The sequence below is a fragment of the Oncorhynchus masou genome, chromosome 5, assembly GCF_036934945.1.
Source record: "Oncorhynchus masou masou isolate Uvic2021 chromosome 5, UVic_Omas_1.1, whole genome shotgun sequence".
NCBI lineage: Eukaryota > Metazoa > Chordata > Actinopteri > Salmoniformes > Salmonidae > Oncorhynchus > Oncorhynchus masou.
Window position 1 is genome coordinate 90,941,607 of NC_088216.1, and position 26,441 is coordinate 90,968,047.

The following is a 26,441-nucleotide window of genomic DNA, read 5'->3' on the forward strand; positions in this document are numbered from 1 at the left end:
CCTCTCAGGTTATTGGCCTGGGGTATGATCAGATCGGGTTAAAGTAGTAGAATAAGGTGATGGGATTTAATGAGTATAGGGTTAGTTGGAAGGGTAATTAAAAATAAATGTATATTTTTATTGCATTCATGCTCTCCTATATCATGTTGTATCACTAAGTGTAATGTACTATACTTCATTTGGGGGCGGTAATGAACCCGTCGTTAAACCTCACCGAAGAAGAAGAAGACATCTGTGGGCGGGACTTCCTCCAGAAAGCGGTCGTTGCAGCAAATCTTTTTTTTTTTTGTAAAGTAATTAACCATCTGTGGTGTCACTGTCTTGGTGTCAGTAGCTGAAGTAATTGTTACAGCATCGGAACTTGTGTGTTGGCCTTGGAAAGTTATTGGAGTTTATACAGAGATACATTTTAGTACATCGCACAGTTGTGTTATGGAACTGGATAAAATGGACGAGAACGACTGGAAATACCACGGCGAGGGCAACAAAAGCCTAGTGGTTTCTCATGTTCAGGTGAGCTAGTTAGCAACAGTAGCATATGCAGCTAACATTAGTAAGCTTTTAGCTAATAGCTAGCTGGCCAAGTTGTCCGGCGCCTTCCATGTCTAACAGTGGAAAGTTAAATATTGTTTGCTTTATTTGCTACAAGATAGTTTCCCTAGAAGTCATCTAATTCTTGTACTTTTCCACACCAGTTGCTAACTTAGCTGACAAGCTAGCCAGTTAACTCAACTTAGCTGCATGTCTTTGATGCCTTGGAAGTCAAACGAGCTAGTTATCTATCTAACCTTGCTGAGTTATCAAGTGGGTTTCAGCAAATACATTTTTACTCCACCGTATTTATAAATAAGATTCACAATGTTGTTGTATCTAACAACTCTCTCTTTCCTATCCAGCACGCCAGAGTCCTTAGGCTACTGAAGTATTCTACAGAAGATGCTGAAAACTCACCTAAGGTTAGTAAAAGTTGTCCCATTAGTATGCAGCCTTGTTAGTTCATACACATTCCAACCGTAACTTGCGTGGTAACAAATGTACTACCATATGTCTTGGACTTGTTTATTCTGGGAAACGTTTAGTGTGTTTATGGTTAATCAACAACTCAATTGGGCTCCCGAGTGGCGCAGTGGTCTAAGACACGCACAATTGGCCCAGTGTTGTCCGGGTTTGGCCAGGGTGAAAATAATTGGTTCTTAACTGATTTTTCTCGTTAAAGGTTGGATAAATAAATGAATAAACTCCTTGTGATAATTTCCTAAGGAATTTGATATACATTTGGGTTTTGGAAATCAGCACTGGTGGGAGCCAGGCTAGGGTGAAGTTGGCCCTAGATGCTGATCCTGGGTCAGTTTTACATTTCATCCTCAAATGGGGAAAGGGAAGCTGATCCAAGATATTTATCTTAACAAGGCCCAAAGATCCAACTTGGAGGTTAAGGCTTTCATTGACTGCTTGTATCATCCAAGCAAGCGAAGCCGCAAACACATGTATGCATCATCCATAAAAAAATGAACACACTCGGGATGTCACATCAACCTAATTCCTCTTGACGGTCTGTTTCTTCTCTTCCAGACAACAGATCAAGCTTTCCGCCACATACAGAACATAGTTGACTATAGTCAAAATGTCATGAAGCCACTGCTGGGGGAGAAATTCGTCCACAATGGAGTAAGATAACCATATTGTTGCAAACAGCATGTTGCCTTTTCCCCCACTTGTTAACAGACTCATGTAATCCAATTAGCATATTAGTGGTGTCATGTAATCCAATTAGCATATTAGCGGTGTCATGTAATCCCATTAGCATGGTAGCGGTGTCATGTAATCCCATTAGCATGGTAGCGGTGTCATTCCATTAGCATGGTAGCGGTGTCATGTAAACCCATTAGCATGGTAGCGGTGTCATTCCATTAGCATGGTAGCGGTGTCATGTAAACCCATTAGCATGGTAGTGGTGTCATGTAATCCAATTAGCATATTAGCGGTGTCATGTAATCCCATTAGCATGGTAGCGGTGTCATGTAATCCCATTAGCATGGTAGCGGTGTCATTCCATTAGCATGGTAGCGGTGTCATGTATGTATCCCATTAGCATAAACCCATTAGCATGGTAGCGGTGTCATTCCATTAGCATGGTAGCGGTGTCATGTAAACCCATTAGCATGGTAGCGGTGTCATTCCATTAGCATGGTAGCGGTGTCATGTAATCCCATTAGCATGGTAGCGGTGTCATGTAATCCCATTAGCATGGTAGCGGTGTCATGTAAACCCATTAGCATGGTAGTGGTGTCATGTAAACCCATTAGCATGGTAGCGGTGTCATTCCATTAGCATGGTAGCGGTGTCATTCCATTAGCATGGTAGTGGTGTCATGTAATCCCATTAGCATGGTAGCGGTGTCATGTAATCCCATTAGCATGGTAGCGGTGTCATGTAATCCCATTAGCATGGTAGCGGTGTCATGTAATCCCATTAGCATGGTAGCGGTGTCATGTAATTCCATTAGCATGGTAGCGGTGTCATGTAATCCCATTAGCATGGTAGCGGTGTCATGTAATCCCATTAGCATGGTAGCGGTGTCATCCCATTAGCATGGTAGCGGTGTCATCCCATTAGCATGGTAGCGGTGTCATCCCATTAGCATGGTAGCGGTGTCATTCCATTAGCATGGTAGCGGTGTCATGACATTCCATTAGCATGGTAGCGGTGTCATGACATTCCATTAGCATGGTAGCGGTGTCATGTCAGCCCATTAGCATGGTAGCGGTGTCATGCCATTCCATTAGCATGGTAGCGGTGTCATGCCATTCCATTAGCATGGTAGCGGTGTCATGCCATTCCATTAGCATGGTAGCGGTGTCATGCCATTCCATTAGCATGGTAGCGGTGTCATGCCATGCCATTAGCATGGTAGCGGTGTCATGCCATGCCGTTAGCATTATTTGCTATGATGGCCAAGGAACAGTGGGTTAACTGCCTGTTCAGGGGCAGAAGGACAGATTTGTACCTTTTGGTTACAAGTCCAACACTAACCACTAGGCTACCCTACCATTAGTGCGGTAGCGGTGTCACGCCGTTAGCGCGGTAGCTGTTTGTTGAAATTGAAGTACTTAGTTTCATATGGCAGTCAAATAGTTTAAACTTGAGGTTATAGTCCGTTCTTAATTTCCCTGATATAGATTCATGATATAGATGAATGAATCAGTTATTCCATCATGTTGCAGGAGGCTGTGAAGCTCCCATTAGACTTTGTCCGCCAGCTGTCATTGAAGGTCCAGCAGGAAAGGCCAGGTACTGGTTTTCTTTACTTGATTATCAGGGTTTGACATATTCCGGGTGTTATCATGAAATGTAATTTCCTCCTCCACTGTGTTGTGGAAACAGTCTGCGTCCCAAATAGCACCTTATTTCCTTCATAGTACACTGCTCTTGATTGAATGAGCCAGAGGGAAGGACTGCCTCCTTTGCGACTGTAGAATGTTTTTCAGTTGATGACTGCGTATGTCTATAATGTAGAGGTTTCAGCTCTATGTTCTACAGTCGCAAAGGAGGCAGTCCTTCCCTCTGGCTCATTCAATCAAGAGCAGTGTACTATGAAGGAAATAAGGTGCTATTTGGGACGCAGACTTAATCCACAACACAGGGAGGAGGAAATGACATAATCCACAACACAGGGAGGAGGAAATGACATAATCCACAACACAGGGAGGAGGAAATGACATAATCCACAACACAGGGAGGAGGAAATGACATAATCCACAACACAGGGAGGAGGAAATGACATAATCCACAACACAGGGAGGAGGAAATGACATAATCCACAACACAGGGAGGAGGAAATGACATTCTCCATTGAGTTAAAAAAAAATTGTCCACAGCCAGGCTAAATGGGAGTCTGGTAAACCCGCCCCTAATGTCTCTGATTGTACATAGCCCGTGTGTAATGACTGTGTTATAACAACCCATCTGTGTGTTCCATATCATGGCAGAGTCTCGCTGTGACAAAGTGATGGATACGCTGAGTGGATGTGCCTTGTGTCTGCCTAACCTCACCCAGCTCTCCTCCTGCTGCTGCTGCAGAGAACACAGACCTCCTCTCTGTATAGAGATTAAGGTACCGTATCAGTCCTCTCTGTCTAGAGCGTTAGGTACAGGTCCTCTACTTCAAGACTCTCGGAAAAGCATTCCAGGTGAAGCTGGTTGAGAAAATGCCCAGAGTGTGCAAAGCTGTCATATAAAGGCAAAGGGTGGCACTTTTGAAAAATCTCAAATATAAAATAGATTTTGATTTGTTTAACACTTACATAGTTCTCATGTCTTCACTATTTATTCTACAATTTAGAAAATAGTACAAATAAAGAAAACCCCTGGAATGAGTCGGTGTAAACTGTGTATCAATTCAACCCAGGTGGCTGTATTGGCATGGGAAACATGATAGCGTTGCCAAAACAAGGTGAAGTTGATAATACTCAGAAGTGAAACTCACAGAAGTTCCAAAAGAATAAAGACGTTTCAAATGTCATTGTGTGTATATATTTATATATATTACACAGTGTTGTAACTATCTCTATCAAACACAACCATTCGCAAAGTATTCCAACCCCTTTACCTCTTGTTTTTCAGGGGGTGATCAGCTTTAATATTGTGGCTCGAATGTAGCTTCTATCAATGTAATTGTCTGCATCATTTCCAATCCCCGATATAGTTTTGGTGTGTGTGAATATAAACTTTAAATAAATGAATATACCTGTATTATTCCCCAAACCCTACCACCCTTCCCCCAATTGGAGTGAACTAATACATGATAACACTTAGGCTTCTACCTTCAGTTTATACACATTTTACAGACACCACCTGTTTTACAGTAGTTATATTTTGTTTTTAGTCATTCCTCTATTTCTGATGTCCATACAGTTTGATTTCTATTTTTAACTGCTATTTCACAATTGCTGAAACTATATACATTTTACAGATCTGTATGTTTTACATTTCTTATTTGTCCCACCCTTCAGCTCCATTCAACACCTCCCATCTCTCTCTCAACACCATCCAGTCCCTTCAGCTCCATTCAACCCCTCCCATCTCTCTCAACACCATCCAGTCCCTTCAGCTCCATTCAACCCCTCCCATCTATCTCTCAACACCATCCAGTCCCTTCAGCTCCATTCAACCCCTCTCTCTCAACACCATCCAGTCCCTTCAGCTCCATTCAACCCCTCTCTCTCAACACCATCCAGTCCCTTCAGCTCCATTCAACCCCTCTCTCTCAACACCATCCAGTCCCTTCAGCTCCATTCAACCAACACCATCCAGTCCCTTCAGCTCCATTCAACCTCTCTCTCTCAACACCATCCAGTCCCTTCAGCTCCATTCAACCCCTCCCGTCTCTCTCTCTCAACACCATCCAGTCCCTTCAGCTCCATTCAACCCCTCCCGTCTCTCTCTCTCAACACCATCCAGTCCCTTCAGCTCCATTCAACCTCTCTCTCTCAACACCATCCAGTCCCTTCAGCTCCATTCAACCCCTCTCAACACCATCTCCTTCAGCTCCATTCAACACCATCCAGTCCCTTCAGCTCCATTCAACCCTCCTCAACACCATCCAGTCCCTTCAGCTCCATCTCTCAACACCATCCAGTCCCTTCAGCTCCATTCAACCCCTCCCGTCTCTCTCAACACCATCCAGTCCCTTCAGCTCCATTCAACCTCTCTCTCCACCATCCAGTCCCTTCAGCTCCATCTCTCTCAACACCATCCAGTCCCTTCAGCTCCATTCAACCCCTCCCATCTCTCTCAACACCATCCAGTCCCTTCAGCTCCATTCAACCCCTCCCGTCTTTATCTCTCAACACCATCCAGTCCCTTCAGCTCCATTCAACACCATCCAGTCCCTTCAGCTCCATTCAACCCTCTCTCAACACCATCCAGTCCCTTCAGCTCCATTCAACCCCTCCCTTCAGCTCCATTCAACCCCTCTCTCTCAACACCATCCAGTCCTTCAGCTCCTTCAGCTCCATTCAACCCCTCTCTCTCAACACCATCCAGTCCCTTCAGCTCCATTCAACCCCTCCCGTCTCTCTCTCAACTGTGCTGTGATGCTTCACAAAAGTACTGAACCTTTCTATTCTCATAGCTTCTACAGATTATATATTAAATAATATTTTTTGCTAAAATAATTCTTATATTATTGATCAATTGACTATAACTTTTCAAATCACATAGTATTGCTATCTACAGAGTTAGCTCCAGGTAAATGTTGCAATTCTTCTGCCATTCCTGGACCTGTGACCATAAACAAGCTACATATGGACAATACCGTAATAAATTATCTAATGACTGTCTCTTCGCAGCAATATCTGCAGAGCTGGGAAGATTGTGTCCTCCATTTTATATAACATTACATTGGTTGCAAGAATATTGAATAGTAATTTAAATAAAACGTTTTGAATCCGGTGTCGTCCCATGGAATCGGTACATCAGCCTCTTCCCAACTATTTAGTAATTTATATGGCACAGCTGTCAGTTTTTTTGGTCCTTAGATGAAATTGGTACACCACCGTTCAAAAGTTTGGGGTCACTTAGAAATGTCCTTATTTATTGAAAAATCACTATTTGTCCATTTTAAAATAACATTAAATTGATCAGAAATACAGTGTAGACATTGTAAATGTTGTAAAGGCTGATTTTTAATGGAATATCTAGAGGCCCATTATCAGCAACCATCACTCCTGTGTTCCAATGGCACATTGTTAGCTAATCCTAGTTTATCATTTTAAAAAGGCTAATTGATCATTAGAAAACCCTTTCGCAATTATGTTAGAACAGCTGAAAACTGTTGTCCTGATTAAAGAAGCAATAAAACTGGCCTTCTTTAGACTAGTTGAGTATCTGGAGCATCAGCATTTGTGGGTTCGATGACAGACTCAATGGCCAGAAACAAAACTTTCTTCTGAAACTCGTCAGTCTATTCTTGTTCTGAGAAATGAAATCCATACAATTTGCTTCTGTTAGTGGAGTTGGAGACTGAAATGAAAAGGAATGCTTAAAGTACTCCCTCGTTCAAAATATCATTGTGTGAATCATGCGTGACTCCATTTGTAACAAGTTTCAATACAATGTTTTTTTTGTGTAGAATTTCTGTTGACGATTGGAAAATAATTTGATGCATTCCCCCCCCCCCCCCATCTTCCATCCAGTTCACTTTATTTTACACATTCTTTAATAAGTTCCTCCATTTCTTTTGTTTTTCCTCAAGCTTATTCTGTGCCCCTTGATTTTTTCCACATTTTGTTATATTAAGAAAACTCTACACACAATGGGTTGCAAGTTCAAACCCCCGAGCTGACAAGGTACAAATCTGTCGTTCTGCCCCTGAACAGGCAGTTAACCCACTGTTCCTAGGCCATCATTGAAAATAAGAATTTGTTCATAACTGACTTCCCTGGTTAAATAAAGGTTAAATAAAATTTAAAAAAATAATGACATTGGGAAAGTTTTGCAAATTGATTAAAAACAGAATTACCTTATTTGCATAAGTATTCAGACCCTTTGCTATGAGACTCTAAATTGAGCTCAGGTGCCTCCTGTTTCTATTGATCATCCTTGTTGTTTCAACGTGATTGGAGTCCACCTGTGGTAAATTCAATTGATTGGACATGATTTGGAAAGGCACACACCTGTCTATATAAGGTCCCACAGTTGACAGTGCATGTCAGAGGAAAAAACCAAGCCATGAGGTTGAAGGAATTGTCTGTAGAGTGCTGAGACAGGATTGTGTCGAGGCACAGATCTGGGGAAGGGTACCAAAATCCTTCTGCAGCATTGAAGGTCCCCAAGAACACAGAGGCCTCCATTATTCTTAAATGGAGAAAGTTTAAAACCACCAAGACTCTTCCTAGAGCTGGCCACCAGGCCAAACTGAGCAATCGGGGGCAGAAGGGCCTTGGTCAGGGAGGTGACCAAGAACCCGATGGACACTGACAGAGCTCCAGAGTTCCTCTGTGGAGATGGGAGAACCTTCCAAAAGGACAACCATCTCTGCAACACCACCAATGTTTTACATGTTTAATTTAACCTTTTAAGTAGGCAAGTCAATTATTTCTTCTTCTTCTTCTCACCCCCCCCTTAATGACTTAGATGCACTATTGTAAAGTGGCTGTTCCACTGGATGTCAGAAGGTGAATTCACCAATTTGTAAGTCGCTCTGGATAAGAGCGTCTGCTAAATGACTTAAATGTAAATGTAAATGATTTCTTCTAATGAGCAATTCGGCATTTTTGCTAGAGTGGCCAGACACAAGCAACTCTTAAGTAAAATGCACATGACCGCCCGCTTGGAGTTTTCCATATGAACTCTTTGTCCTGAAAGCCAAGCGTCACATCTGGAGGAAACCTGGCACCATCCTTATGGTGTTGGCAGCGTCACATCTGGAGGAAACCTGGCACCATCCTTTGTGTTGGCAGCGTCACATCTGGAGGAAACCTGGCCTCTGGAGGAAAGCACCATCGTCACATCTGGAGGAAACCTGGCACCATCCTTATGGTGTTGGCAGCGTCACATCTGGAGGAAACCTGGCACCATCCTTATGGTGTTGGCAGCGTCACATCTGGAGGAAACCTGGCACCATCCTTATGGTGTTGGCAGCGTCACATCTGGAGGAAACCTGGCACCATCCTTATGGTGTTGGCAGCGTCACATCTGGAGGAAACCTGGCACCATCCTTATGGTGTTGGCAGCGAAAGGAAACCTGGCACCATCCTTATGGTGTTGGCAGCGTCACATCTGGAGGAAACCTGGCACCATCCTTATGGTGTTGGCAGCGTCACATCTGGAGCCTGGCACCATCCTTATGGTGTTGGCATCTGGAGGAAACCTGGCACCATCCTTATGGTGTTGGCAGCGTCACACCTGGAGGAAACCTGGACCATCCTTATGGTGAAACCTGGAGGAAACACCATCCTTATGGTGTTGGCAGCGTCACACCTGGAGGAAACCTGGCACCATCCTTATGGTGTTGGCAGCGTCACATCTGGAGGAAACCTGGCACCATCCTTATGGTGTTGGCAGCGTCACATCTGGAGGAAACCTGGCACCATCCTTATGGTGTTGGGTGTTGGCAGCGTCACACCTGGAGGAAACCTGGCACCATCCTTATGAGGAAACCTGGCACCATCCTTATGGTGTTGGCAGCGTCACATCTGGAGGAAACCTGGCACCATCCTTATGGTGTTGGCAGGGTCACATCTGGAGGAAACCTGGCACCATCCTTATGGTGTTGGCAGCGTCACGCTGTGTGGATGTTGTTCAGCGACTGGGAGGCTAGTCAGGATCGAGGGGAAAGATTGGAGCCAAGTACAGAGAGATCCTTGATGAGAACCTGCTCCAGAGCACTCAGGACCTCCAACTGGGGTGAAGGTTCACCTTCCAACAGGACAACGACCCTATGTAGCTTAACAAAATGTGAAACGTCAAGCGGTCTGATTTACTTTAAGGTATAAGGCTCTGTATGTTGGGTGAGGTGTCTGTCCTATGATATATTAATGTCTACAGGTGAGGTCTCTCCTCTGTATAGGGATACTAAGGTCTGTAGATGAGGTGGTTTGTTGTTAACATGAGAATGATCAGAGGAACGCCCCTATTTTATTTCTGTTATGAATGACCAGCTGTCCTCACCTCATAGCCACACAATGGCTGACGGAAAATGTCCTTAACAACAGTCATTTTAAAAGTAGGATTTTACTGATCAGCGAGTCAACACAGAACTGGTTCTCAAATCAATTGACATTTCCTGGATAAACGAACTTGACAGAGTATTTCAAAGACAAATACCTGATGATATTCCTAGTATAATGAATAGGTAAGGCCCGGGGTTACTGAGAACATGCTACAAGGGAACGGTGAGTCTGGGTTTGGAAGTCATTATAAGAAATGGATGATTGTGTTGAGCTTGAAAAGAGACGTTTTGGTTGGATAACGATTAATCAAATCAACTCATCCACCAGCCACCATTGACTCACTTTTGTTTATTCATTCTTGTCTTGTGTTTTACAGCCCAAATGTGGATTTCTACCAGCCTCGAGACACATTACGAAAGACATCAAGAGGAAGGTGTGCCGGTTTTGTATGCATCAACATTTCAAGGTGAGCTGATATTGTTTTGGAAATGACACTGGTAGAACCTGTTGTACTACTGGTTGAGGGTTCTTCATCAGTAGAAATGACATGTACATTTTAATAATGAATAGAACAAGAGAATCTATATAGAACCACATGGAATCACTGGTCACTAATGTTTACATGCTGCTTTACTCATCTCATATGTATATACATCTCTATATTTACTAACTAGTATAAAACTTTGCATATTCTATCTCATATGTATTTACTAACTAGTCAACTTTTTAATAATGTTTACATACTGCTTGACTCATCTCATATGTATATACTGTATTCCACTGTATTTACTAACTAGTCAAATAATGCCACTCATCTCATATGACTGCATTCTACTGTATTCTCATCCACTAATAGTTATACATTTAGATTTGTGTGTATTGTTGTGAATTGTTAGATATTACTGCACTGTTGGAGCTTGGAACACAAGCATTTCTCTACACCCACAATAACATCTGCTAAACATGTCTGTGACAAATAAAATGTACTAATTTGCATATGTTTAATGTTACTGCTTGTTTTGACGACACCAAACAATAGAAATGGGTTTGAAATATTCGAGTAGGCATTTGTTGTGAAAGTTGGCTGTTCTGGTGTAATCGGTATCTGCCCCCTGGTGGTGGGATTGTAGAATTGCACCTGATGGAGACAGATTGACTGACTGTTGTGTTCTTCTCTCTAAATAAACAGTTAGCCAATGGGAAGTGGAAACGGCTGAGCCAGTACTGTCCCTTGGACCTGTTCTCAGGGTGAGTAACAGTACCCCCCCCCCCCAGTTATCACTGTCCCCTGGACCTGTTCTCAGGGTGAGTAACAGTACCCCCCCCCCAGTTATCACTGTCCCTTGGACCTGTTCTCAGGGTGAGTAACAGTACCCCCCCCCCCCCCAGTTATCACTGTCCCTTGGACCTGTTCTCAGGGTGAGTAACAGTACCCCCCCCCCCCAGTTATCACTGTCCCTTGGACCTGTTCTCAGGGTGAGTAACAGTACCCCCCCCCCCCCCAGTTATCACTGTCCCTTGGACCTGTTCTCAGGGTGAGTAACAGTACCCCCCCCCCCCCCCCAGTTATCACTGTCCCTTGGACCTGTTCTCAGGGTGAGTAACAGTACCCCCCCCCCCCAGTTATCACTGTCCCTTGGACCTGTTCTCAGGGTGAGTAACAGTACCCCCCCCCCCCCAGTTATCACTGTCCCTTGGACCTGTTCTCAGGGTGAGTAACAGTACCCCCCCCCAGTTATCACTGTCCCTTGGACCTGTTCTCAGGGTGAGTAACAGTACCCCCCCCCCCCCCAGTTATCACTGTCCCTTGGACCTGTTCTCAGGGTGAGTAACAGTACCCCCCCCCAGTTATCACTGTCCCTTGGACCTGTTCTCAGGGTGAGTAACAGTACCCCCCCCCCCCAGTTAGTTATCACTGTCCCTTGGACCTGTTCTCAGGGTGAGTAACAGTACCCCCCCCCCCCCCCCCCCAGTTATCACTGTCCCTTGGACCTGTTCTCAGGGTGAGTAACAGTACCCCCCCCCCCCCCCAGTTATCACTGTCCCTTGGACCTGTTCTCAGGGTGAGTAACAGTACCCCCCCCCCCCCCCAGTTATCACTGTCCCTTGGACCTGTTCTCAGGGTGAGTAACAGTACCCCCCCCCCCCAGTTATCACTGTCCCTTGGACCTGTTCTCAGGGTGAGTAACAGTACCCCCCCCCAGTTATCACTGTCCCTTGGACCTGTTCTCAGGGTGAGTAACAGTACCCCCCCCCCCACTGTCCCTTGGAGTTATCACTGTCCCTTGGACCTGTTCTCAGGGTGAGTAACAGTACCCCCCCCCCCCCAGTTATCACTGTCCCATGGACCTGTTCTCAGGGTGAGTAACAGTACCCCCCCCCCCCCCCCCCAGTTATCACTGTCCCTTGGACCTGTTCTCAGGGTGAGTAACAGTACCCCCCCCCAGTTATCACTGTCCCTTGGACCTGTTCTCAGGGTGAGTAACAGTACCCCCCCCCCCCAGTTATCACTGTCCCTTGGACCTGTTCTCAGGGTGAGTAACAGTACCCCCCTCCCCAGTTATCACTGTCCCATGGACCTGTTCTCAGGGTGAGTAACAGTACCCCCCCCCCAGTTATCACTGTCCCATGGACCTGTTCTCAGGGTGAGTAACAGTTACCCCCCCTGTTCTCAGGGTGAGTAACCCCCCCCCCAGTTATCACTGTCCCTTGGACCTGTTCTCAGGGTGAGTAACAGTACCCCCCCCCCCAGTTATCACTGTCCCTTGGACCTGTTCTCAGGGTGAGTAACAGTACCCCCCCCCCAGTTATCACTGTCCCTTGGACCTGTTCTCAGGGTGAGTAGTTATCACTGTCCCTTGGACCCCTCCAGTACCCCCCCCCCCCAGTTATCACTGTCCCTTGGACCTGTTCTCAGGGTGAGTAACAGTACCCCCCCCCCCCCCCCCAGTTATCACTGTCCCTTGGACCTGTTCTCAGGGTGAGTAACAGTACCCCCCCCCCCCCCAGTTATCACTGTCCCTTGGACCTGTTCTCAGGGTGAGTAACAGTACCCCCTTGGACCTGTTCTCAGGGTGAGTAACAGTACCCCCCCCAGTTATCACTGTCCCTTGGACCTGTTCTCAGGGTGAGTAACAGTAGTTATCACTGTCCCTTGGACCTGTTCTCAGGGTGAGTAACAGTACCCCCCCCCCCCCCAGTTATCACTGTCCCTTGGACCTGTTCTCAGGGTGAGTAACAGTACCCCCCCCCCCCAGTTATCACTGTCCCTTGGACCTGTTCTCAGGGTGAGTAACAGTACCCCCCCCCCCCCCCCCCCCCCCCAGTTATCACTGTCCCTTGGACCTGTTCTCAGGGTGAGTAACAGTACCCCCCCCCAGTTATCACTGTCCCTTGGACCTGTTCTCAGGGTGAGTAACAGTCCCTTGGACCCCCCCCCTCAGGGTGAGTAACAGTACCCAGTTATCACTGTCCCTTGGACCTGTTCTCAGGGTGAGTAACAGTACCCCCCCCCACTGTCCCTTGGACCTGTTATCACTGTCCCTTGGACCTGTTCTCAGGGTGAGTAACAGTACCCCCCCCCCCCCCCCCCAGTTATCACTGTCCCTTGGACCTGTTCTCAGGGTGAGTAACAGTACCCCCCCCCCAGTTATCACTGTCCCTTGGACCTGTTCTCAGGGTGAGTAACAGTACCCCCCCCCCCAGTTATCACTGTCCCTTGGACCTGTTCTCAGGGTGAGTAACAGTACCCCCCCCCAGTTATCACTGTCCCTTGGACCTGTTCTCAGGGTGAGTAACAGTACCCCCCCCCCAGTTATCACTGTCCCTTGGACCTGTTCTCAGGGTGAGTAACAGTACCCCCCCCCAGTTATCACTGTCCCTTGGACCTGTTCTCAGGGTGAGTAACAGTACCTGTTCCCCCCCAGTTATCACTGTCCCTTGGACCTGTTCTCAGGGTGAGTAACAGTACCCCCAGTTATCACTGTCCCTTGGACCTGTTCTCAGGGTGAGTAACAGTACCCCCCCCCCCCAGTTATCACTGTCCCTTGGACCTGTTCTCAGGGTGAGTAACAGTACCCCCCCCCCAGTTATCACTGTCCCTTGGACCTGTTCTCAGGGTGAGTAACAGTTATCCCCCCCCTGTTCTCAGGGTGAGTAACAGTACCCCCCCAGTTATCACTGTCCCTTGGACCTGTTCTCAGGGTGAGTAACAGTACCCCCCCCAGTTATCACTGTCCCTTGGACCTGTTCTCAGGGTGAGTAACAGTACCCCCCCCCCCCCAGTTATCACTGTCCCTTGGACCTGTTCTCAGGGTGAGTAACAGTACCCCCCCCCCCCCCTGTTCTCAGTTATCACTGTCCCTTGGACCTGTTCTCAGGGTGAGTAACAGTACCCCCCCCCAGTTATCACTGTCCCTTGGACCTGTTCTCAGGGTGAGTAACAGTACCCCCCCCCAGTTATCACTGTCCCTTGGACCTGTTCTCAGGGTGAGTAACAGTACCCCCCCCCCCCCCCCAGTTATCACTGTCCCTTGGACCTGTTCTCAGGGTGAGTAACAGTACCCCCCCCCCCAGTTATCACTGTCCCTTGGACCTGTTCTCAGGGTGAGTAACAGTACCCCCCCCCCCAGTTATCACTGTCCCTTGGACCTGTTCTCAGGGTGAGTAACAGTACCCCCCCCCCCAGTTATCACTGTCCCTTGGACCTGTTCTCAGGGTGAGTAACAGTACCCCCCCCCCCAGTTATCACTGTCCCTTGGACCTGTTCTCAGGGTGAGTAACAGTACCCCCCCCCCCCCCCCCAGTTATCACTGTCCCTTGGACCTGTTCTCAGGGTGAGTAACAGTACCCCCCCCCCCAGTTATCACTGTCCCTTGGACCTGTTCTCAGGGTGAGTAACAGTACCCCCCCCCCAGTTATCACTGTCCCTTGGACCTGTTCTCAGGGTGAGTAACAGTACCCCCCCCCAGTTATCACTGTCCCTTGGACCTGTTCTCAGGGTGAGTAACAGTACCCCCCCCCCCCCCAGTTATCACTGTCCCTTGGACCTGTTCTCAGGGTGAGTAACAGTACCCCCCCCCCCCAGTTATCACTGTCCCTTGGACCTGTTCTCAGGGTGAGTAACAGTACCCCCCCCCCCCCCAGTTATCACTGTCCCTTGGACCTGTTCTCAGGGTGTTATCACTGTCCCTTGGAAGGGTGAGTAACAGTACCCCCCCCCCCTTGGACCTGTTCTCCAGTTATCACTGTCCCTTGGACCTGTTCTCAGGGTGAGTAACAGTACCCCCCCCCCCCCCAGTTATCACTGTCCCTTGGACCTGTTCTCAGGGTGAGTAACAGTACCCCCCCCCCCCCCAGTTATCACTGTCCCTTGGACCTGTTCTCAGGGTGAGTAACAGTACCCCCCCCCCCAGTTATCACTGTCCCTTGGACCTGTTCTCAGGGTGAGTAACAGTACCCCCCCCCAGTTATCACTGTCCCTTGGACCTGTTCTCAGGGTGAGTAACAGTACCCCCCCCCCCCAGTTATCACTGTCCCTTGGACCTGTTCTCAGGGTGAGTAACAGTACCCCCCCCCCCAGTTATCACTGTCCCTTGGACCTGTTCTCAGGGTGAGTAACAGTACCCCCCCCCCTTGGAGTTATCACTGTCCCTTGGACCTGTTCTCAGGGTGAGTAACAGTACCCCCCCCCCCCCCAGTTATCACTGTCCCTTGGACCTGTTCTCAGGGTGAGTAACAGTACCCCCCCCCCAGTTATCACTGTCCCTTGGACCTGTTCTCAGGGTGAGTAACAGTACCCCCCCCCCCAGTTATCACTGTCCCTTGGACCTGTTCTCAGGGTGAGTAACAGTACCCCCCCCCCCCCCCAGTTATCACTGTCCCTTGGACCTGTTCTCAGGGTGAGTAACAGTACCCCCCCCCCCCCCCCCCAGTTATCACTGTCCCTTGGACCTGTTCTCAGGGTGAGTAACAGTACCCCCCCCCAGTTATCACTGTCCCTTGGACCTGTTCTCAGGGTGAGTAACAGTACCCCCCCCCCCCCCAGTTATCACTGTCCCTTGGACCTGTTCTCAGGGTGAGTAACAGTACCCCCCCCCCCAGTTATCACTGTCCCTTGGACCTGTTCTCAGGGTGAGTAACAGTACCCCCCCCCCCCCCCCAGTTATCACTGTCCCTTGGACCTGTTCTCCCTTGGAGGGTGAGTAACAGTACCTCCCCCCCAGTTATCACTGTCCCTTGGACCTGTTCTCAGTTATCACTGTCCCTTGGACCTGTTCTCAGGGTGAGTAACAGTACCCCCCCCCCCTTGGACCTGTTCTCAGTTATCACTGTCCCTTGGACCTGTTCTCAGGGTGAGTAACAGTACCCCCCCCCCAGTTATCACTGTCCCTTGGGGTGACCTGTTCTCTCAGGGTGAGTAACAGTACCCCCCCCCCCCCCAGTTATCACTGTCCCTTGGACCTGTTCTCAGGGTGAGTAACAGTACCCCCCCCCCCCCCCCAGTTATCACTGTCCCTTGGACCTGTTCTCAGGGTGAGTAACAGTACCCCCCCCCCCCCCAGTTATCACTGTCCCTTGGACCTGTTCTCAGGGTGAGTAACAGTACCCCCCCCCCCCCCCAGTTATCACTGTCCCTTGGACCTGTTCTCAGGGTGAGTAACAGTACCCCCCCCCCCAGTTATCACTGTCCCTTGGACCTGTTCTCAGGGTGAGTAACAGTACCCCCCCCCCCCAGTTATCACTGTCCCTTGGACCTGTTCTCAGGGTGAGTAACAGTACCCCCCCCCCCCCCCCAGTTATCACTGTCCCTTGGACCTGTTCTCAGGGTGAGTAACAGTACCCCCCCCCCCCCAGTTATCACTGTCCCTTGGACCTGTTCTCTCAGGGTGAGTAACAGTACCCCCCCCCCCCCCCAGTTATCACTGTCCCTTGGACCTGTTCTCAGGGTGAGTAACAGTACCCCCCCCCCCCCCCCAGTTATCACTGTCCCTTGGACCTGTTCTCAGGGTGAGTAACAGTACCCCCCCCCCTTGGACCTGTTCTCAGTTATCACTGTCCCTTGGACCTGTTCTCAGGGTGAGTAACAGTACCCCCCCCCCCCCCCCAGTTATCACTGTCCCTAGAGATGTGTAGTAGTCTAGGTCTATCTGGTACTATAGAGATGTATAGTAGTCTTGAGTGTGAGTGGTTTAATAGACCAGGTCATATCCACTGAGGGGTTTAATAGACCAGACAGATCCTGCAGTGTCCTCTAGAAAATATCTTTCAGCTATTGACCCAGATCATCCAACATTCGAGAAGCTATATTTTCTAAGCTGATATTTTGCACCACTTTGCTGAGACTGTGTTAGCTCTGTCTCCATTGTTCTCTTGCTTTGTGTAAATATAACAGTTTGATTTTGTGACTATATAAAGAAATATATATGGTTTTGTACATGTCCAATCGGACAACTGTAATCTATATTCTGGTTCTGACCTTTTTTTCTTTTTTTTTTGACTTGCCTCGTTTATTGTATATTTCAATCCCTGTTCAGAGTAGAGCCTGGTGCTCTTCAATACATCCCGTTGGTGTTTGATTCCACAGCAATAAAGATGCATGAATACTCACCCTGAATCTCTCTGCCCAGGAACAAACAGAGAATGTCCCTCGCCATCAAGCACTTGATAGAGGAACCACAGAATAACTTCAACATTTTCAAGGTATGTCAGAGCTTTCACCAGGTCAGCTGTTATCCGAATGCCAACAAGCTTTTCGCTACACTCGCAATAATATCTGCTAACCGTGACCAGTAAAATGTGATTTATCCTGTGCCCCAGTCTAGGTAACCAAGATGTAGCTTCATTTCTGTTATTTAGTATAGCCCCTGCAGACCTGGGGGGGGGCACTGATTGGCTTGTAGTGAGGGTGGAGAAATCGATAGTTGCATATCGGGATATTATTGTTGACGATATATCACACTGTTTTTATCAATAATATTTTTGCTGTTGTTGGTTGCACCAAAACTCCAGTATTTTTCCGTCATAGCTTGTTCTCCGTCTTTTTTAAGTAGTGAGCCAACATGTTTTCAGCACTTATTTTATTTCCATTTCCATGACTGATCAAAATGTGTTTTCTCATGGCTCTCGCTTGTCACTCTGCAGCAGACATATGGTGAGCCATATGTTTGGAAAATCCAATCCACAAAATCCCAATACATATAGTATCTGCATCTTAAGTATTGTGATATCGTTTGGTCCCTGGCATTTCCCTTTTGGCTTGACACATCAGTTACAGTGCCCTTCTTCATTTATTTTTACATCTGTCCTTACTCTGTCTATCCAGGGTGGAGAGTGTATCTACAGCTGTAATGATGATGCTGACGTGTTGCAGGACCTGGATGAATTGGCTCAGCATCTACGGCCATACTTCCTCCCTAGTGGCAGCCTTCTCAACAGGCAGCAGTCTAGTAAAGTTGGTATCCAAACGGGACATCCGCATATTAGTGTTTCACTTTCCTTTTTTATGTTGGTTGCTGTGGGTTACTTTGCGGGTGAGGGTTTCTGGTTACAAGCAGGATTTTTGGTCATATTTGGGAGCGTTGAAAATTGGTGAACTGATGTAAAAATGTTTCTGTGTTGGATACTTTGTCCAGCCCTTGTTATTATGGGTGAAACACTCCTGTCGTTTTCCCACTTGCCCTGCACATGGTTTATTAACACTGAACAAAAATAGAAATGCAACGTGCAACAATTACAAATATTTTACTGAGTTTACAATTCATAGGGAAATCAGTGTAATTCATTCGGCCCTAATCTATGGATTTCATATGACTGGAATACAGATATGCATCTGTTGGTCACAGATCCCTTTAAAAAAAAGACACATCTCCTTCACCTACAGGATGGTAGCTCTCCACGAACAGGGTTGGATCAGAAAACCAGTCAGTATCTGGTGTGAACACCATTTGCCTCATGCAGCACGACACATCTCCTTCACATAGAGTTGATCAGGCTGGTGATTCTGTAGAATGTTGTCCCACTCCTCTTCAATGGCTGTGCGAAGTTGCTGGATACTAGCGGGAACTGGAACACGCTGTCATACACGTCGTCCAGAGCATCCCAAACATGCTCAATGGGTGACATGTCTGGTGGATATGCAGGCCATGGAAGAACTGGGACATTTTCAGCTTTCAGGAATTGTGTCTAGATCCTTGTGACATGGGCCGTGCATTATCATGCTGAAACATGAGGTGATGGTGGCGGATGAATGGCACGACAATGGGGCTCAAGATCTGTGCATTCAAAATGCCATCGATAAAATTAAATTGTGTTCGTTGTCCGTAGCTCATGCCTTCCCATACCAATAACCCCACCATGGGGCTCTCTAATCACAATAGAGCAAACTGCTCACCCACACAACACCACACACGCTGTTTGCCATCTGTCCAGTTCGGTTGAAACCGGGATTCATCCGTGAAGAGCACACTTCTCCAGCGTGCCAGTGGCCATCGAAGGTGAGCATTTTCCCACTGAAGTCGGTTACGATGCTGAACTGCAGTCAGGTCAAGACCCTGGTGAGGACAACGAGCACACAGATAAGCTTCCCTAAGACGGTTGGATGTACTGCCAAATTCTCTATTTTTTTATTTTATCTTTTTATTTAACTAGGCAAGTCAGTTAAGAACATTGTTATTTACGATAACGGACTTCTCTGGCCAAACCCGGACAATGCTTGGTCAATTGTGCGTCGCCCAATCACGGCCGGATGTGATACAGCCTGGATTGGTATAGAAATTCACATTCAATTATCTGGCAACAGCTCTGGTGGACATTCTTGGTCAGCATGCCAAATGCATTGAGACATCTGTGACAAAATTGCACCTTTTTTAAATGGCCTTTTATTGTCCCCAGCACAAGGTGCACCTGTGTAATGATTATACTGTTTAATCAGCTTGCTGATATGCCACACCTGTCGGGTGGAAAGGAGAAATGCTCACTAACAGGGACGTAAACACATTTGGTCACAACATTTTGCTAGATATGTTCATTGTGTGTATGGAACATTCCTGGGATCTTTTTACTTTAGCTCATGTTGCGTTTTTATATTGTTCAGTATATTTATATACTGTATATTTATATTCTGTATTTATATACTGTATATTTATATGTATATTTATATTTACTCTGTCAAAAGACAATACAGGATATTTGTGTAATATATCTAATATGTCTTCTTTACCTTAAACTTTTGTTTCTACCCCAGGTGGTTCTGAATGAGTTGATTCAGGTGATCGTGAGCGCCCTGTTGAGCTCCTGGGACTGTCCTCGCTCCGGGCAGCTCAGAAAGACACACCTGTCTGAGGGCAGAGTGACGTGTGAGGCCAGCCTGCTGCACCGGGACCTGCTACGCAACGGTGAGACTTGGCAGGGAGACTTTGCTCTAGGCTGCTCTGGGACCAGCTTTACTGCAGTGCTTCTAATGACTTCACAGATGCCTTCATCAGGGCGTGAATGGGGGATGTCAACGAATGGCCCGTTTTAACTCTTAAGTGGATCAAATCCCGTTGCTCGATTTGACAACATCCGGGAAATGGCAGAGTGCTAAATTCAAAAAGAAATATAACAAATATTTAACTTTCATACAATCACAAGTGCAAACCACACCCCCACACCAAACCACACCCCCACACCAAACCACACCCCCACACCAAACCACACCCCCACACCAAACCACACCCCCACACCAGATTGAATCTGAACTTCTTGTTAATCCAGCCACGGTGTCAGATTTCAAAAAGGCTTTACGGTGAAAGCACATCATACTATTATTTGAGGACAGCAGCCCATCAAATAAACACATGACAATGATATTTCAACCCGCCAGGAGCGACACAAAACTCAGAAATAAAGATATATTTCATGCCTTACCTTTGAAGATCTTCTTCTGTTGGCACTCCAATATGTCCCAGAAACATCACAAACGTTCCTTTTTGTTCGATAAATTCAGTCGTTATATCTCCGAAATGTCCATTTATTTGGGGAATTTGATTTTAAAAAAACACTGGTTCCAACTCGCGCAACATGACTACAAAATAATAATACCTGTAATCTTGATCCAAACATTTCAAACAACTTTCCTAATACAACTTTAGGTATTTTTTTTATGTAAATAATCGATAAAATTTAAGACGGGATAAACTGTGTTCAATACCGGAAGAAAACAATGAGAGCGTTCCAGGTTGTGCTCATCTAAACATTAGAGCCCTGACTGGACCCTGCTTCTGGACAGCCGTACTACCTAATTTCTCTAAAGAAAAACATCAACCAATTTCTAGACTGTTGACATCTAGTGGAAGCTATAGGAATTGCAAGCAATTTTCTTTTAAAACGGGCTTACCATAGAAACCAATGGAAAACAGATCGACCTAAAAAAAAAAAAAAAGTACCCTGGATGGATCGTGCTCGGGGTCTCGACCTGCCAAATCAGTTCTGTTATACTCAGACATCATTCAAACAGTTTTAGAAACTTTAGAGTGTTTTCTATCCAAGTCGACCAATTATATGCATATCCTAGCTTCTGGGCCTGAGTAGCAGGCAGTTTACTCTGGGCACACTTTTCACCCGGATGTGAAAATAGAAAAGCCTAGAGGTAAGATATGTGTGATCCAGTGGACAACAACACTGGACAAATGAGGAGTGGAGAAACATTGCCTGGTCCATCAAATCCAGCTTCCTATTACGTCATTCTGATTGCAGAGTCAGGATTTGGAGTAAACGGTATGAAGCCCGTCCATGGCCTCGTCCTGCCTGGTGTCAACGGTACAGGCTGGTGGTGTAATGGGGAATGTTTTCCTGGCACGTTAGGTCCCTTGATACCAATTGAGCAATGTTTCCATGCGCAGGATAATTCAGGCTGTTGAGGAAGCGTAAAGGGGTCTGACTCAGTACTAGATCATTTATTATTAACTGGTCACTGAGTATCGTTTTGAGTCTAATCCATTTTTATTTTTATTTTTCAGGTAACCACTGCCTACCCAAAGATTGTGTCTTGGACAAAATCTTGGGGACTCAGATGTTGGATAATTTAGATATTGAGGGTTTGAGCCCCCTTCTTAAACGAGTGGAACAGCATCTACAAATGTTCCCCAAAGAGAGGTGAGAACCTGAACCAGATGAATGACTTGATTCAACTCTCTGTTCCATCATGGACCGGCGGCCATATTGAGTGTACCGTAACTATAGTGTTGGATGGTTTTTGTACTGTGTGAATTTGTCTAATAGTTTGGCGTGTACTAACATACATAGACCGCTAGGTGACGTGTGCACGCGGTCGAATCACCAGTGGAGGTTACTTTCTAAATGTAGTACGTTAGTTACCTAGTTATGGTAATAAAATTGTAATCAGTAACCTCATTTTGGATAACACCAACTCAGTAATGTAATCGGATTACTTTCAGTTACTTTTAGGTGACTTTCCACTTTTATAGGGCGTTAGATGACAATAAGGATCCGTCAGACCCATTTGGTGTGTCATCATAGTGGTCTCTGATTGTGACTCATTCTGGTGCTACGTTCTTAGCTAGGGCTGGTCCATATGGCCTGGAAGTCTATTTTATTAAACTCTGGTGCTACGTTCTTAGCTAGGGCTGGTCCATATGGCCTGGAAGTCTATTTTATTAAACTCTGGTGCTACGTTCTTAGCTAGGGCTGGTACATATGGCCTGGAAGTCTATTTTATTAGACTCTGGTGCTACGTTCTTAGCTAGGGCTGGTCCATATGGCCTGGAAGTCTATTTTATTAAACTCTGGTGCTACGTTCTTAGCTAGGGCTGGTCCATATGGCCTGGAAGTCTATTTTATTAAACTCTGGTGCTACGTTCTTAGCTAGGGCTGGTCCATATGGCCTGGAAGTCTATTTTATTAAACTCTGGTGCTACGTTCTTAGCTAGGGCTGGTCCATATGGCCTGGAAGTCTATTTTAATAAAATAGTGGGCTATTAATAATGTCTTTAAATAAGCTCTGTTGTGTGTAGACAGAGAGGAAGAGGTGAATATCATGCTAAAACTAATTTTGAAACAATTGAATTTGATATATTGCCCAGCCCTACTTGAATGTTCACCTTTGTTCAGTGCTGAATTGAATGTCATTCAGAACAAAGGTGTCGTCATGCATTTTACCAACACCCTGTCTGAAGTCATCCAAGTCATCAGATCGTTTCTTCCCAACTATTTATTTCCCTTGTAAATTGTTTTTTTTTGTAATTAGATAACGTGTGCTCTATAACCCTGCAAATCAGTCATGTAGGCTTACACATGGTCTGATTGGTGTTTCTGGTAGTCTGTACAGGAATCGTGATCTGATTGGTGTTTCTGGTAGTCTGTACAGGAATTGTGATCTGATTGGTGTTTCTTAATAGCTGTGACTGACACATGTCCAATATATGGATCATTCATTTAAATGATCAAAAGCTGATGCAAATATCACAGAGTGGACCTTTACGGACGGGGACTCTGAATATCACAGAGTGGACCTTTACGGACGGGGACTCTGAATATCACAGAGTGACCTTTATAATATCACAGAGTGGACCTTTACGGACGGGGACTCTGAATATCACAGAGTGGACCTTTACGGACGGGGACTCTGAATATCACAGAGTGGACCTTTACGGACGGGGACTCTGAATATCACAGAGTGGACCTTTACGGACAGGGACTGACCCTCTCTCCTCCAGATGCAGGCTTCAGATGGACGGGCCGTACAATGCCAGCTTCCTGGAGAAGGTCCAGAACTGTCCCGCTGAAGACGATGGCTCCCTAGAATTCGCTGTAGGGAAGGTGAGAATCTCTCCTTCCTGACCAATGTGACGTAACGATGTAAACCGACAGTATTGAAGAAAACAGTCTTGGTTCTTTACAGAATACTGTTTAATAAATATCAGTCGAATTGATGAGGGGCCTTTTGTGATTAGTGTTTTCCGTTTAGATGCAATTATATTTTAATACATTTTTCCTATGAAATGTCTGTGTACAATATGATACAGGCAGTTTAATGTAATATCATGTTGTGTAATATGACTGCTTCCCATCAGGTCCACCAGTACAGAGTTGCCATGACAGCCAAGGACTGCTCCATCATGGTCGCCATAGCAACCTGTGGGGAAGACGACGGGTGAGAGAACTCTTACTGCTGGGCTGGAACAACACCCTGCACACACACCCAGACACCTTTATACATATATATATATATATATAGTATTGTCCAACCATGCTTTTTAAAGTGTACAAATGTGCTCTTGGGGCACTGCTCTCTAGCTGACCTTGTGCTTGTTGTTAGTGTCTGTCTACTTTTTAAAGTTAAAATTATACTTTACAAATTTTAAGCTTTCCGCTATGTTTCGTCCGTGTAGGTTGGACCAGAGCCTGGAGATCCAGACTACGAAGCCTCGCTTCACATGCTCCGTGTCCATCCTAGACCTGGACCCTAAACCCTATGAGAGCATCTCTCACCAGAGCAGACTAGACTCCAAGATAGTCAACCACTACCTGAGGAGGACACAGCCCAACAACCAGGAACTAGACAACCTGGAGGAACTGGCCAATCAGAGCCTGTTCCTGGACAGAGACGGAGAGGATTGTACTCTGGTGTTCCATCCTGTATAGCAACTCCCTCCGCTGCCTGGCCTTGTGCTGTCTGGCTGTTCCCCTGTACCCAGACCCTAACCCCCACCTCGTACCCCCAGACCAACCGCTGCTGTGGAACTGAAATAATGATTTGAATGAACTGAGAAACTTATCCTTATTTTAGATTTTGTGTTTTCTCTTTAAAAACGAAACATAGTATGGCACATGTTTTTGGTTTTCTAGACCTGGTAAAAAATGCCGCTACCGCTAGCTGCAACAGAATACCATCCCGGATACCATGTTTGTCTCTGCTGCCAGTATGAAGGAGGTCAGAGGTCGTTTCACAAGTCAGTGCTAACTAGCGTTACAGGAACAGTTAGTATGCTAGCTGTTCCTGTGAATCTGACGACTAAAGTCAATAGACTGTTAGTTTACACGTCCTCTTGCAATTAAATGTAGATAGTTTGATTATTTTGAATGGTCTACCAAATCTATTCATTTTAAAATGTTGATTTTTACTTCTGCTTGCTATTTATTATTTACGTGATGATACAAGACGTGACTTTTCAATGTTTTTGCTAACATATGATGGGGGTCCTTTATGTCGCCGGTTTGCCTGGGAGGGGGTCCCTGGGTCATGGGTTTGCCTGGGCGGGGGTCCCTGGGTCATGGGTTTGCCTGGGCGGGGGTCCCTGGGTCATGGGTTTGCCTCGGTCAGGGGTTTGCCTGGGTCAGGGGTTTGCCTGGGTCAGGGGTTTGCCTGGGTCAGGGGTTTGCCTGGGTCAGGGGGGTCCCTGGGTCAGGGGGGTCCCTGGGTCAGGGGGGTCCCTGGGTCAGGGGGGTCCCTGGGTCAGGGGGGTCCCTGGGTCATGGGTTTGCCTGGGTCTTGTGTTTGCCTGGGTCTTGTGTTTGCCTGGGTCTTGTGTTTGCCTGGGTCTTGTGTTTGCCTGGGTCTTGTGTTTGCCTGGGTCTTGTGTTTGCCTGGGTCTTGTGTTTGCCTGGGTCTTGTGTTTGCCTGGGTCTTGTGTTTGCCTGGGTCATGTGTTTGCCTGGTCGGGGGTCCCTGGGTCTTGGGTTTGCCTGGGCGGGGGTCCCTGGGTCATGGGTTTGCCTGGGTCATGGGTTTGCCTGGGTCATGGGGGCCTCTGGGTCATGGGTTTGCGGGGGCCTCTGGGTCATGGGTTTGCCTGGGTCATGGGTTTGCCTGGGTCATGGGTTTCCCTGGGTCATGGGGGCCTCTGGGTCATGGGATCTGATTAGTAACTTTGTCAGAATACACTCCTGTGTGGCTCAGTCGGTAGAGCATGGCGCTTGCAACGCCAAGCGTCGTGGGTTTGCCTGGGGCCACCCATATGCCTGGGTCAGTGGCCCCAGCCGACTTGTAAGTCGCTTTGGACAAAAGCGTCTGCTAAATGGGATATATTATGGGTTTGCCTGGGTAATGGGTTTGCCTGGGTAATGGGTTTGCCCGGGCAGGGGTCCCTGGGTCATGGGTCATGGGTTTGCCCGGGCGGGTTTCCCTGGGTCATGGGTTTGCCTGGGTCATGGGTTTGCCTGGGCGGGGGTCTCTGGATCATGGGTTTGCCTGGGCGGGGGTCTCTGGGTCATGGGTTTGCCTGGGTCTCTGGGTCATGGTTTTGCGGGGGCCTCTGGGTCATGGGTTTGCGGGGGCCTCTGGGTCATGGGTTTGCGGGGGCCTCTGGGTCATGGGTTTGCGGGGGCCTCTGGGTCATGGGTTTGCGGGGGCCTCTGGGTCATGGGTTTGCGGGGGCCACTGGGTCATGGGTTTGTCCGGGGGGTTCTGGGTCATGGGTTTGCGGGGGCCTCTGGGTCATGGGTTTGCGGGGGCCTCTGGGTCATGGGTTTGCCCTCTGGGTCATGGGTTTGCCCTCTGGGTCATGGGTTTGCGGGGGCCTCTGGGTCATGGGTTTGCGGGGGCCTCTGGGTCATGGGTTTGCCCGGGCGGGGGTCTCTGGGTCATGGGTTTGCCCGGGCGGGGGTCTCTGGGTCATGGGTTTGCCTGGGCGGGGTTCTCTGGGTCATGGGGTTTCCCTGGGTCATGGGGTTTCCCTGGGTCATGGGGTTTCCCTGGGTCATGGGGTTTCCCTGGGTCATGGGGTTTCCCTGGGTCATGGGGTCTCTGGGTCATGGGGTCTCTCTGGG

General features: G+C 47.2%; 1 protein-coding gene across 1 annotated transcript; it reads left to right on the forward strand.

Moving 5' to 3' along the window:
- Positions 1–274: 274 nt before the first annotated feature.
- LOC135540437 (inositol-pentakisphosphate 2-kinase-like) lies at positions 275–25,607 on the forward strand. The gene is made up of 14 exons (XM_064967063.1): positions 275–513; positions 897–956; positions 1,573–1,668; positions 3,225–3,291; positions 3,990–4,114; positions 10,051–10,140; positions 10,864–10,922; positions 17,303–17,375; positions 17,998–18,126; positions 19,918–20,068; positions 21,674–21,809; positions 23,390–23,492; positions 23,747–23,826; positions 24,065–25,607. Exons 1-14 carry the CDS (start codon positions 433–435, stop codon positions 24,315–24,317), a joined length of 1,503 nt encoding a protein of 500 aa, XP_064823135.1. The 5' UTR covers positions 275–432; the 3' UTR covers positions 24,318–25,607.
- The last annotated feature ends 834 nt before the right edge of the window (positions 25,608–26,441 follow it).